Source organism: Pseudorca crassidens, chromosome 12 (genome assembly GCF_039906515.1).
Source record: "Pseudorca crassidens isolate mPseCra1 chromosome 12, mPseCra1.hap1, whole genome shotgun sequence".
In the NCBI taxonomy this organism is placed as follows: domain Eukaryota; kingdom Metazoa; phylum Chordata; class Mammalia; order Artiodactyla; family Delphinidae; genus Pseudorca; species Pseudorca crassidens.
Genome location: NC_090307.1, coordinates 81798270 through 81812768, shown reverse-complemented (window position 1 = coordinate 81812768; position 14499 = coordinate 81798270). Strand labels below are relative to the sequence as shown.

The following is a 14499-nucleotide window of genomic DNA, read 5'->3' as shown; positions in this document are numbered from 1 at the left end:
CAGATGGGTTTTGATCTGATTTAAGGATCTCAAAGAAGAACTTGCAAAAGCGAGAGAGGAAGAGTGGTCAGAGAGACAAACTTCATTTCTCCAACCTCAAGTTGAACTTCCCTGTTAGATTGAAGAGGGGAGTGGGGGCAGGGTCTCACCTGTGTGCTCTGGCAGGACTGGCCTCCTGGCAGGCTTTGCCTCTCTCCCAGCTGTTGGAGCCCAAGACCTCAGTGGCCAGAGGCTGGCTCAGCTTTTCCGAGGGTCCATCCTGAGCTGGGACCATGGGGCTGCTCTGGGGTTCTGTCCTATAGGGGAGGAAATAAGGAGGCAAAAGTGTTAGGATATGACAGAGATTCTTACTGTTCATCAAACATTCATAGATGTCAGAATATTTCCAACCTCCCTCGGAGTTAAGCTGGGGCCATATCATCATCAAGGGTCAATGGTCTCTGAATGGGAGTGATGTGTATTGTTTCCAGTTTGAGGCAGTAAGATCTGTGTGTCATCTCCAGCTCTCTCTCCCTCTGTCACAGTGACTTTGGAGGCCACACATTCCAAAAGGTGAAGCTACTTGATGGAGGAGAGATGCCTGGACCACATCAGACTTTGCATGACAGAAATAAGCCTTAGTTAGGTTAAGCCACTGAGGTTTAGGGACTTACTTGTTACTGCAGCATAGCCTAGCCTAACCTGATTGAATCACAGGGAGAGGCTGGAAACCAGCATTTTACTTCCTTCCTTAAGACTTAACTGGAGGCCAAAGCAGTATAGGATTAGTTCAAACTCTCCTTTGCCATTTCGATCCCACTTTTCTGCCTTATCTGTGTATGGCACAGAGACAGCTTCATTTAAACACTATCTTCACGATTTAGTAACTCTAGGTCCTGGGATCAGTCCCTCAACCTCTCTGAGCTGCAGTTTCCTCAACTATAAAATAGGGAATAATATCAGTCCATATATTGTTGAGTTGTTGTGAAGATAAAATGAGATAATACAAGCAAACAGGAAGGCCTAAGAAATATCACTGCCCTTTCCCTTTACTTCTCTGTGAACCAAAGCTCCCATTTGGTGTCCTTAGCAGGTGTGAGCACGCCTACTTGGGACGGCAGTTCCCATGAAGGCCTGAAGTTCTCTTCTCTGCCTCTGAGATGAGGTCCAAATAACACAGGGAAATTACCTGCGTCCCACCTCCTTCTCTGAGCCCCAGAGAGGGAAAGGAAGTTGCTTAGTTACTCAGTCTTTGAAGAAGCTGTCACTCAAGTCTCCTGGCTCCTGTCATTCAGTCAGGAGTCTGAGAACCACAGGTGGATCTGGCCCCATCCAGCGAGCATCCCAGCCTGCTCACCCTGCCTGCAAATCCCAGGTCAAGCATTGATCAAAGGCATTAGCATTTCTCCTGCACCGAGCTCCTGCAGCCAGTGCATCAAGATTGGTTTTATGACTCAGGATGCATACATTTGATAAGCCCCCTGCTCCTTCGGGCTGCCAGGAGCGCAGGCCAAGCCTGGTCAATATTGAAGGAAGGGCAGCAAAACACATCCTTCTCTGTCAGCCGCTGATCGGAGCATCTTTAGAAGCAGAGCTGGGGGACACTTCAAGCCCAGGAAGGATGGAGATTCTAGTCGGGTCTGCCCAGCCCTCCTCACTGCCAACTCCATGCTACCAGAACTCCAGTTTTCCCTACACCTCCCTGCAGCCCTTCTCCCACGATGAGGGTTCCATTTCCACGCCTGCGTTCCCTCCAGTCTATCTGTGTGGAATGCTGTCCTGGCTCTTTTCAGATAACTCAAAGCTTGCAGTTTCTGCCCAGCCTCCAGCAAGGTTCGCCTCTTGCCACACTTGTCCTAGCCAAGGCTAACCCAACATTCACTAACGCCTATTCCCTGAGTTCGTGCGGTATGTCCAGGCCAGTTCTAAGACCGGCGATGCAGTGAACAAGACACAGGTGTTCCCTGAGATCATGGAGTTTAGATTACAGATGGAAAAGCAGGTAATAAACACACGAGAAAGTAAAAATATGGCTTATTTGTTGGTAATAACTTAGGGAGAGAATAAATCAGTGGAATGGGGCTAGGAAATGGGAGCAGGTGACTGTTATTTCATATACAGTAATCAGGGAAGGCCTTTTTTAGGAAGTAACAAGAGAGTGGAGACTTGAAGGATCAGAGACTAACCTTGCAGTTTGTGTTGGTTTTAAAATGTGTTCACAAATTCTTTGACACTCATACCATCAAAAGCTGAATCCTAGAAGGTGTGGTATATATACGATGGAATACTACTCAGCCATAAAGAAGAATGAAATAGTGCCTTCTGCAGCAACGTGGATGGACCTAGAGATTATCATACTAAGTGAAGTAAGTCAGACAGAGAAAGAGAAATATCATATGATACCACTTATATGTGGAATCTAAAACACCCGATACAAATAAACTTAGTTACAAAACAGAAATAGACTCACAGACATAGAAAACCAACTTACGGTTACCAAAGGGGAAAGCGGGGGGAGGGAAAAATTAGGAGTTTGGGAGTAACAGATACACACTACTATATAGAAAAGAGATAAACAGCAAGGACCTACTGTATAGCACGGGGAACTATACTCAATATTTTGTAATAACCTATTTGGGAAAATAATCTGAAAAAGAATATCTATATGTGTGTGTGTGTGTGTGTGTGTGTACACACACACACACACACATATGATGGAATCACTTTGCTGTACACCTGAAACTAACACAATATTGTAAGTTAATTATACTTCAAAAAAAAATAAATAAATTTTAAAAAGAGAAAAAAAAAAAAAAAAAGCTGGAGCCTAACTTCCCTCCCTGTGAATACTGGATGGGCTAGTGACTCACTTTTAATGAACAGACTGAATTAAAAGTGATGAGATGTGACTTCCAAGACGAGGTCATGAAGGCAACTTCTACCTCTTCCTCTTGGATTGATCACTTTGAGGGAAGCTGGTCGCCATGTTGTGAGGACACTCAAGCAGCCCTGTGGAGACGCCCATGTGACAGAACTGAGGCCTCCTGCCAGCAGCCAGCACTATCAGCCATGTGACTGAGCCACCCTGGAAGTGGGTCCTCCAGCTGCAGTCAAGCCTTCAGATAAGACAGCAGCCGTGGCTGACATCTGACCACCATCTCATGAGAGTGGTGAGTGAGTCAGTCACCCAGCCAAACGCTTGACTCACAGAAACTGCAAAACATAACTGATTATTGTTGTTTTAAGCCACAAAGGTTTGGAGTATTTTGTTGCTCAGTAATATACAACTTCTATACAGGTGTCCGCAATCAGTGGAAGTATGTTCTAGGCAGAAGGAATAGCAAGTTCAAAGACACTTGGCATATACAAGGAATAGCAAGCAGGGGTTAGAGTGATAAGAGGACAGATCAGAGATGAGGTCTTTGATGGGACCTAGGAATCTGTATTCTTAAAAAGTTCCTTGGGGGCCTCTGATACTGTGCCAGGTTTAGCAAAGCCTGGGCTACATAGGTCATGGAAGACCTTTGGGTCCCATGCAGCTGAGATGGCTGATGTGGTCTGGCTTACATTTCAGAAGGTTCTCTCCACGGGCTTCGGACACTCAAAGGAAGGGAAGAAAGAGATCGGGAGACTACTGCAATGACTTAGTGATCAGCGAGTTTATCAATGGATGCGTATTGTCCAGCAGAGTCTTGAGTTGGACACACACACAAGAATGGAATTTTGGACTTTCTGGAGCATTACAGGAAACCAAGACACAAATATGTGCCTGAGGCAACCTTGCACTAGGCAGAAACTGAGTCGATGTGAGGAGTTTGGCAGTGAATAAATACATGACAAATAGTGCTGCCATTGGATGGAAGGTCTCAGTGACTTGTGCTAATAGAGGCGTGGGTTATCCCCAGTGCAGGGAAAGCTGGGGGATACTACTGCCAGGCACTGGCGGACAAAGCTTAAGGCAGGGACAGTGCCTCACCCATCGCTGCCCGCAGCAGGGTGGAGAATCAGGGATGGAAACCCTGACAATGGTTTGATGAGGAGAGCGGTATAATGGAGCTGCTGCAGCTTATAGCTTAGCTTGACACTCCCTGATGTGGTAGTTCTTTTTTTTCCCAATAGCACTGGCTTCCCCTTGCTGGTGTTGGGTACCTCACCTGGGATTATAACACAAACAAAAACAGAATTGATTCTACCAGGCTGACAGGGAGTGGTGAGGGAAAGATGAAAGGAATCCTTCCTAATGTAACATTTAAGATTGTTTAAATGTGTTCTAATACTTTGCTTCTTAGCTTTTTTAAAACTGAAAGAGACTCAGGGATCATGTAGTCCAGGCTCTGCTAAACATGGCACAGTATCAGAGGCCCCTTAAGGAACTTTAAAAAATACAGATTCCTAGGTCCCATCATAGCCATAATAAATCAGTCTCCAAGGATGAAACGTGGGAACCTGCAACTCAAAGAAACATCCCAGGTAGTTCACTTCTATTAAGTCAAGAATAAATCCAAACTGATTATTGGGATTAAAGGGCTCTGAATGACCTGGCCTCTGTCCCTCTAGACCCCATCTCCTACCTCCTCCCCGTCCCTTACTCTGCTTTGGCCACATGGCCTTCTTGCTGCTCCTCAGATGGAACAGGGCCCTTACTCAGAGCCTTTGCTCTTTCTGTTCCCTCCACCTGGTATGCTGTTCCTCCCCCAGCTATCTGCATGGCCGGCTCCTTCTTTTCACTCAGATGTCACCTCCTCGGAGAAGCCCTCCCTTATCCCCTTATGTAATCGTGCTCCTCTCATCACCGGCCACCGTCACAGTGGCCTGCTGTGCCTTCCCTCCTTCACAGTACTTGTTACTATTTGAAATGACCATTTTACATGTTTATTTGCTAACCGTTTGTCTTCTGGACTAGAATGTAAGCTTCCTGAGTGTGGGAACTAGTCTCTTCTCTCACCACCGAATCCCCAAGGATCTAGTGCCTGGCATAGACAATGCCTCCTTACTCAGGAAGCATTTGTTGAATGAATGAATTTACAAATCAATTCTGATGACCAATCTCATGTGAGAACCACAGGTCAGATGCAACCTCTCCTCACATATAAAGAAGCAGAGGTCCAGGAAGAAGGACCAGTCTGAGGCCACACAGCACTTCAGTGGACTCAGACCTCAGCCGTGGTACCTCCACCCCCGTAGCCCCACCCATCTTCCTTCTTTGCCTCCAGCTTTGCATCTTTGCAGAGCTTTAAGAAAAATTCTGTGTCCCATCCTTGCTGAGGAGTACAGGCAGCTGCCTCGTTTTTTCCACGCAGCTCTTTGATGTTGCATTAAAAAAAAAATACTTAAAAGAAGGCGAGCTCTTCAGGGGATGGCTAAAACAGTGAAGTCAAGGGCCAGTGCACTCCACTTCACAGAAGGAGGGAGGGAGGCACAAGTGCTGCATTCCTCAAGGCCTCCCGCTCAGTTCCTGCTAATCAGCGACCTGGAGCTTAGATGCTGCTCTCCGTAGTCATGGCAACCAGCAGATTCACAGCCTGTGATAAGAGGGCTGAACTTTCTGCAAAACTCTCCAAGATGACTGGCTCCCTAGCTGCTTCCCTGCTTCCCCCATCAAAGCTCCTGACTCCAACAAAGTGTTCACTCAGCCGGTTGGGTGCCTCGAGCACTAGTGTGAGTTAAACACCGTTTGGGGAATCAGAGACAAACAGCGGTGGAGGGGAGTGAGGACGCCGGCCCCTGCCCACCTCTGTGCAGAATGAGGAAACTGAGGTCCCAAGAAGAGAGGAGTCTTGCCCAAAGCCCCAGGGCGACTCACGTCAGAGCTTCAGCTTGAACTGTGGCCTTCTGACCCCCAGGCCAGTACTCTTCCCACGTCCTTTGATCAAAACAACAGCTGGCATTTATTTATCAAGCACCTACTCCGTGCCAGACACTGGGCTAAGCCCTTCTCTTCGTCGTCTCATGTAAGCTGCCAAAGAAACCCAGGAGCAGGCATGGCCACCCCCGCTGTACAGATGGAGAAATTGAGACCCAGGGGTAGTAAATGGCAAGAGCACCAGAGGCCCTGCTTGTTTATGAGAATCAGCTGAGAAAAAAGGAGAGCAATCTGGAAAACACTTAGAAAATATAAGGAAATAATAAGTGGGGGCATAGGGTGAATGTTAGTAATTTCCCTGTACGACAGGGATTTTTGCCTCATGTGTTTGCCTCTGGCCTGAACCTTACGTTCCACAAATAGAAGTGGCACTTGGCCATTAGATTCGGGACATCCCTGACACTTACTTTCCCTGTCCCACTAATAGCTTCTCCCGGGTGTAGAGCACTTGCAAATCCAGCGTCTCAACAGATGCTGACACGGCTCTCGGTGAGGTACTCAGTTCGGTGAACTTATCCCCATTACTCACACAAAGACACTGAGGCCTGGGGAGGCAAAGGAACCTGCTTCCCATCCAAGATTCTTGTTCTACACTTTCATCCAGGGCTGTGACTGATCCGCCCTTGTCCCTGCACTTAGCCAGACACCTACTGTCTCCCCATTTCAGTAGACAATGAAGGCGCAGACCCTCAGCTCACGAGTCCAGCAGAGAACCCAAGGTTTATCGCTGGGCTGAGCCAGCCCTTGGGGAAGATGGATTTGGCTAATTTGTGCCTTGGCTACCGGGGCTTCAGTCTGGGTCCTGTTAATATCCCGGCCTGACGACTCGGTACCAAGGCCTTTTCAAGGTTAATTAAGCCTGGTTGGGGATCCTCTGAGGGAGCTGTGATTCTTTGAGCTTTGCTATCACGATTGGAAAAAAAGTGTAGGAGCCTGGGGGAAGATCAGGGATTCCAGACAGCCACCGTGGGAGGCATCATCTGGATGTGGGAGCCACGATGCTCAGCTTAGTAAGAACTGAATGAGAAAGAAAACAAGTTTTATGAGGCTGGCATTTCCCTCATTATTTCATTCATTTATTCAACAGCTGTTTACTGAACGCCTACTTGGTATCAGATTTCAAGGACCCAAAAGTAACTAAAACTTATCTGTGTCCTCAAGGAATTTCCAGCCTGGAAGAGGAACACTGATTCCTCACCTGGGGATTACAATATGGTATAGTCAGTTCTCTGATGGAGAGAAGCTCAGAGAACCATGGAACCACAGAAAGAGCATCTAATCCAGCCTGGGGAACATGGGCAGGTGGCTGTGAAAAGTCTCCTAAAAGATATACGGAAATTGGTCATGTGCAAAGGCCAGGCACCGAGACACAGCAATGGACTTCAAGGAACTGCAGAGGAAGTAGTAAGTTGGAAGAGATAGTTGGGGTGGAGGATGGAAGGTAAGAGTTGAGACTGGCTTATTTCACTTAGCATAATGCCCTCAAGGTCCATCCATGTTGTTACAAATGGCAGGGTTTCCTTCTTTTTATGGCTGAATTCCATTTCACCTATCTATCTATCAGATACATATATGATATATATCACATTGTCTTTATCCATGGACACTTAGCTTGTTTCCATGTCTTGGCTATTGTAAATAATGCTGCAATGAATGTGGGAGAGCAGAAAAAAACAGGAGCTGAGACTAAGGAGGTAGTCAGGGCTAGATTCTTCAGGGCCAAGTGGACAGGTGCTTCTCACACCTTCACGTGTATGTGAACCACCTGGGGATCTTGATAGAGTGCAGATGCCGATTAAGTAGGTCTGGGCTAGGGCCTGAGCTTCTGCATTTCTAACCAATTCCCAGGTGATGTTATTGCTCCACGGACCATACTTTGAGTAGCCAGGTTGTAGATTTTACAAATGATTTGGACTGATCCAGCTTTCTAGAACCCTCTGTCCTCAGGCAACTGGTGAGAACGGTTTAGTTCAGTTCCCAGGGCTGAGAGCATGTGAGTGTGTGAACATGTGTATTTGTGCGTGGTAAACACTCTTGTATATCAAAAACTGTCCAGTTCCTGCGGCTTCCCTGGTGGCGCAGCAGTTAGGAATCCGCCTGCCAATGCAGGGGACACGGGAAGATCCCACATGCCGCGGAGCAACTAAGCCCATGTACCACGACTACTGAGCCTGCGTTCTAGAGCCCGCGAGCCACAACTACTGAAGCCTGCGTGCCTAGAGCCTGTGCTCCTCAACAAGAGAAGCCGCCGCAGTGAGAAGCATGCGCACCGCAACGAAGAGTAGCCCCCGCTCGCCGCAACTAGAGAAAGCCCGCGCACAGCAAGGAAGACCCAACGCAGTCAAAAATAAATAAATAAAATAAATTAAAAAAAAACCCCATCCAGTTCCCAAGTTCAGGTCAAAAGACAAAAGAACCATATGGAGACAAATCAGCTCAGCACTTCTTACCCAGCTCAGCCAGGCAGGTCAGGCCCCCAGCCTGCCTGGGTTTTGAACTCTCAGCACAGAACACAAGCCTACTGCCCTGCAATCCACCCCCAGTCCACCCAGTCATTTTGCCCTTCACAGGCTGGCCTGTCGATTGCCTATTTGCCTAGTGAGGGTTCAAAGTGCCAAGAAGGGGACTGAATCAGATTCTTGGTGTTGTCTGACATGAGGGCTGCCCCCAGCTTGGGAGCTGGCTGAATTCCAAAATGTTGTGGTTTCCCACTTGACCACGTCGTGAGGGGTAATCAGGTGATGCTGGGAAAGTGCAGAGGTCCTGCAGTTCTACTGACCTGGCTTCATGCCCTGATTCTACCCAGCTGTGTCACCACAGGAAAAAGGAACACCTCTCGCTCCAGCCCAGGGGCAACTGCAAGACCTTTCTATCAGCTGGAATTGCAGACATAGGCCTTGGATTTCTCCATGGAGGGAAAATTGCTGATTAGACTTTCTTGCCCCGGGAGGGACTGTGCTAGATGAGTCCCTTTTGGACATCATGAAGGCTACTGCTAGAGGAGGCGCCAAGCAAGCAAGATCTGCTGGGAAGAGGGAAGAAGCCCTCAGCCTCATAGGAAACCTTCAGCCCGGAGTAGCAGAAGCCTTGGTTCAAGAGCTGAGAGAGTAACAACTGGTCCCAGGAGGTGCTGTCAGGGGTCGTTCACGTATCCTTCCTTCAGCCACTGACACAACACATATTTATTAAGCACCTACTATCTGTGGGGCATGTTCTAGGCACTGGAGACACAGCAGAGAATAAGACAGAAAAAACTCTCTACCTGGCGGCGCTTGCATTCTCCTGGGATGGGCAGAGGGGAGAGGAGAGCAGAAAATAAGCGGAACTGCATGAACTATGGAGCGTAATCGAAGGCAAAGAAGGCTATTAAAAAAAAAAAGAAAGAAAGAAAGAAGGAAAGGGAGACGGATAAGGGGAACTGAAAATGCTACCAGGAGGGGAATGTGGTTTTAGACGGTGTGATCAGAGAAGGTTTCACTGAGAAGGGAACATTTGAGTGAGACTTGAAGATGATGAGGGAGTGAGCCTGGAAACGAGCAAAATAGGCAGAGGGCACAGCCAACGCGAAGGCCCTGAAGTTGGAACGTACGAGATACACTGAGGTTGGAAGTGAGTCAGCAAAGGGGACGAGAGGAGGGGGTGATGTCGAAGGGTAAGGGGGGCTCAGATCATGTTCTGGTGGGCTGCTGCAGGGCCTTGGCTCTTTCTGAGTGAGGTGAGATGCCGTGGGAGGGTTCTAAGCAGAGGAGCGATGTAATCTGACTTAGGTTTTAAAGGATCTCTTTGGCAGTTTGCTGAGCGTGGATAGCCAGGGAGCTGGGATTAATGCAGGAAGCCCCGTGAGGAGATGACTGCAGCACCCCACAGGAGACGAGGGCCGGGATCGGTGTTATCGCTGGTGTAGTGGTGAGAAGCGGTCGGTTTCCGGACAGATACTGAAGTTGGAATCAATCAAGTTTGCTCACGGGTGACGCCAAGGGTTCTGGTCTGAGCAACAGGGACGATAAGCTGCCGTTGACTGGGCGGGGACAGCTGCAGGTGAGGGGTGTTTTGTAAGGGTTCCCCAGAGCTCAGTTCTGGACATGTTAGTTTTGAGATGCTAATTAGACACCCCCTCGTGGAGATGGCAGGTGGGCAGTTGGATACAGGAGACTGGAGTTCAGAGAAGACATTAGCGCTGGGGAAAAGCCCTTGAGTGATGTTAGCATTTAGATGGTGTTGAAAGCCAGAAGATTGGATCTTCTGGGGAGTAACCAGGAGCACGTGGCTAGAGTGAAGTGGGAAACTGAGGACGAAGGTAAGCTCTGAGGGAGTTGTACCGGTGGAGTTTCAGAATAACAAAATGGCTCGATAGAAGTGTCCCAGCCGGGCGGACTGGCTCTTAAAATATACTAATAAAATGTCTGATTCTTCCAATTCATTCCTTTAGATGTAGTGATTCATTTATTGTTTATGCATTCATTCATCTATTTCTTCATTAGCTATTCATTTATTCACTGATTCATTAATCACTCATTCACTCATCTGCTAAGCATCACTTTACTTCTGGTGGAGGGTCATTTCAAGATGATCCAGACGTCTTTCCCTCAAGAAGCTCACAGTTCAGAGGAAGACAAGGGGTAGGTACATAAGAAACTCTCATGTGGGGTGAAAGTGACCCAAGAGAGGAGAAGTCCTGAGTAGAGACAGGGCACCACTGCCTGCAGGAAACGAGACAGGTGGCACAGAGTGGGCTGAGCTGCTTGTCCGGGGAGGGCTGCCAGAGCACAGTGGTTAGATTTCTCACACTGGCCCTGCCTGGGCACTCACGGTGCTCAAAGGCACGACCCTGGGCGAGTCCCCTCACCTCTCTGGTGAAAGCACCAGTTGTCTGCACCTCACAGGACGGTTGTGAGGGTGAAACGGCACGATGCATGCCCAGCACTTAGTTTCTGGCACACGGCGGCACTTTAAATATCAGGGAGAGATCACAGTGTTCACCAGCCTCACTGCTCATTCCGATTCCCTTTCACCAAACAGCTCAAGATAAGGGATTCTGGGAAGGGAAAGGGCAGGGAGGTCAGGGTGCCCTTGAGTGTCCCCGGAGATCCTCCCTACACTGGGGCCTTGCTCCCCCCACCAAGCTGAGTGGCTACCCATTCGCTGCTGGGTCCTGGCTTTTCTCTCTCAATAGCCCAGGGATGAATTTATCTCTTCCTGTCTTCCCGGGACAACCAACTGGACCCTTTCATCAGCTGGAACTACAGAGGTGGGGGTGGTGATGAGGGAGGGCATCGGGGAGCGTGGTGCAGTTGGGACTTTGTGTTCCTGTAGACACACACAACACACACGTCCCCCCTTTCTGGGGCTGAGGTTTGGCAGAAAATTCCTAACAAGCAGAGAGTAAGCTACCGCTAAAATCTGCAGAGAGGACAGAGCGGACAAGCCACAAATCTCGACGGCAGGCGGTGAGCAGGCGGCGAGCAGGCGGCAAGCTCCTGGGGTCTGGGCTCGTTAGTTTTTTTTTTTTTTTTTTTTTTTTGCGGTACGCAGGCCTCTCACCGCTGTGGCCTCTCCCGTTGCGGAGCACAGGCTCTGGACGCGCAGGCTCAGCGGCCATGGCTCACGGGCCCAGCCGCTCCGCGGCATGTGGGATCCTCCCGGACCGGGGCACGAACCCGTGTCCCCTGCATCAGCAGGCGGACTCTCAACCACTGCGCCACCAGGGAAGCCCATGGGCTCGTTAGTTTTAAAATAACACAGCAGAGAAGTGAGATAAAGGGCTTCAGCGGGGGAAGCTGTCAGATACCTCGCCTTACGTTGTTGGAACCACCCGAGGGGCCCCATCTCTCCTCCTGGGTTTCAGAAACAGAGATTGCAGGCTGGGGCAGTGGCTGTGTTACCTGATCACAGAGCCAGAACTTGTCAGAGCTAAGCCAGCCCTTGCAACTCTACGTAGGAGAAGCTGAGGTCCAGAGAGGGGCCAGTGCTACATTCCAGGACACTCGGCGAGTTAGGGGCTGAGCAGGGACCACCAATCAGTTCTTCTGCAGCTGTAGCGAAAGCTATTACTCAGATCTTAGTCAGTGTGAGTGTTGCCTACAAATACCGCACAGGCACCCCTTCCAAGAAGGTTATATCCACCCCTGGAGGGTGGCGAGGCATCCCATAGCCAACGACTGACTTGGGAGTACAAACGACCTTCCCCTTGCGGCAAGGTAATACAATTCACACTCTAGAGCTCCCTGTGGGATCAAGCTGAGGCTAGAGTCTAGCTGGAAGTACATCTTTTCTTAGCTTTCTGTACTGCCCTAGCTTGCTTCGTCTCTCCCTTTCTCCTGAGAGCACACCCTCAATAAGTCTGTGCATCCAAATCGCTGTCTCAGGCTTAATTTCTTGTGAATTCCATCAAAGACAGACCCAGACCAAGTTTTCCTCTACCAAACCACTAAATGCAAAACAATAGTTAAGTACTGTATTTGTTCAAACAGACATGGGTTTGAAGCTCTGCTTTGCTACTTCCAGGCTATGTTTACCCAGCGGAAGTTACTTAGTATCATTAAACCTTCAATGTTTTCCCAGCTGAGGACGGCAAATGTTCGTGGGTATGTTAATATTACCTGTCTCATAAGACGGTTGTAAAATGTTTAGCACATTTTATGGGGACATAACAAATGCCCAATATGTTATCGGATGAAGCTATTTGACGTCTTTGACGATGATGGTGATGAAGAAGACGATGGCGGCAGAATGAGCGGACAGGCCGGTCCGGTCACAACTCCACCAATCAGCAGAAAGCTCTCAAAAGGCTCCACCTCCGAAGTTTCCGCACCAATCATCAGTGAGTTCTCAAATCACACCCTTCCCATTCACCCTCCTGTAGGCTTGGCCCAGAGGCCCCTCCTTTGCCATTGTCATTCTTCCCTGACAAAGGACTTCCTGTGGGAGAGAGGGATCTCTGGAGAGACCAGTCCTCTGTCTTTACCCGGAAGTGCCCATTTCTGAAGGCCAGCCCAGGCATCCAGCTGTACCACCTGTGGAAACCGGCTCCTCCCCAGTAATTGTGAGGAAGGAGTTGATGGGAAAGGTCTGTCCCCCTGCTGGGATTTTTACCTGCCTTTTAAAAGTCAAACCTTTATCTTTAGTAGGCAGTCAGCTTCAAGACTATCTCCCACCAACCGTGATGGGTCCCCGGGCTCCAGGAGGGCTTGGGGTGGTGGGGAAGGGCTGTGGCAGGGACGGCTAGGGGCCCCCAGCACGTGCGCAGAGGGCTTTTTCAGCTCTGCGGTTTCTCTGCTGGCCACAGACAGCACCTGAGCAACCGGGAGCCACAAGGAGCCCTGAAATCAGGCCGACTGCAGCTTGAAAGCTGCTTTTGCTGTTTTCAAGCTGTGATCCTGGACGAGTCACTTCATCTCTCTTCTGCAGAACGGGGTAACTGGTAGTGTCCAGCTCGCAGAGGTGATGCACGTGAAGTGCTTAACACCATTCCTCGTGCAGAGTAAGCACTTCATCAATGTTAGCTGTCATTGTAACTGGAATTATTCATTGTAAATAGCCTTCGGGGCAGGGTCTCTCAACTTCGCTGTCTGCTCAAGCGGATCCCTCTGCCCCGCAGTGCCCTCTCTTCCCTTCTCTGCCGGGAAAAGCCTCACTCAGCCGTCAAGGCTCAGCTCAGCTGTTTCTGACTCCCCCAGCCCACCCCCGACCCCACTGCCCATTTCCCCAAAGAAATAAATTCTGCACTCTCTTTGCTCCAAGATTTTGCAGCATACCCTTGAGCAAGGTCTCTCATCTATTTAAGCCTCAGTTTTCTCATTTTTAAAATGGGGATAATACCTTATATATTGGTGTAGTTGTGGGAAATATATAGTTATTAAGCTAAGCACAATGTCTTACTATTATAATTGCAATTAGCACTGAAAGAGACTTGGTAGCTCCCCTCAGAGAAAGAATTTCTGCTTGGGGAGGAGGCTTACGGATCATTCTTTCAGTCATCTTTGAGGAGTGCATGGCTTCCAACCTGCCTGGGACCTTGGGACCCTGAAGACAGGGGACTGGCCCCAGTGACCTCCGAAAAGCCTGTCCAATTCAAAGGCTTCTGTGAGTCAGATTCTCCTCTGGGTCTAAGTCGTCCCCATCTCTTTGCCTCTTTCTGAACACATTGGGGTGGCACAGTAGGGACCCACATGGCCCATTCACCCCCAGTTTAAGGATGAGAGTTGTCACCTCTAAACAGTTTCTGAGTTCCTAGGTGGGAGCATGGGTATACCAACTTCTTCAACTCACTGTGTTACAGTAAAGGGACCTCATGTTTACTGAGCACCTACATTGTGCCAACACCTCATCAGATATTTAAAACACACTGTTTCATTTAAGTCCCATAACAAGCCCTTGAGGTGGGAATTGTAAGGGTTGTTTTTAGATGAGAAAAACAGAGGCTCAGAAAGCTGTAGTGACTTGCCTAAGGACACACAGCAAGTGAGGGAGCCCAGAGCTCTCAAGGAACTGTAGCTGGGTGTCCCTGGTCTCCAGACTGAGGATGGCCACACAGTTCAGCTTTTGGTGTCCCTATGTCTCTTTGCACTGTGACCATGTCTCCACCTCCAACATGCTGACTGGTGTTCTGTCTCCTTCCTATTTGCTCTCCTGCACTCACTCCCCCGGCTGCTGTCTGC

General features: G+C 49.1%; 1 protein-coding gene across 1 annotated transcript in view; it reads right to left on the bottom strand.

The window, feature by feature from the left end:
- The window catches only part of SRRM4 (serine/arginine repetitive matrix 4), a 173227-nt gene that overhangs the window by 50308 nt on the left and 108420 nt on the right, over positions 1 to 14499 (bottom strand). The window contains exon 2 of the mRNA XM_067700772.1: positions 150 to 296. Within this exon, the coding sequence (XP_067556873.1) occupies positions 150 to 296 (147 nt within the window). The remainder of the gene's footprint in view (positions 1 to 149; positions 297 to 14499) is intronic.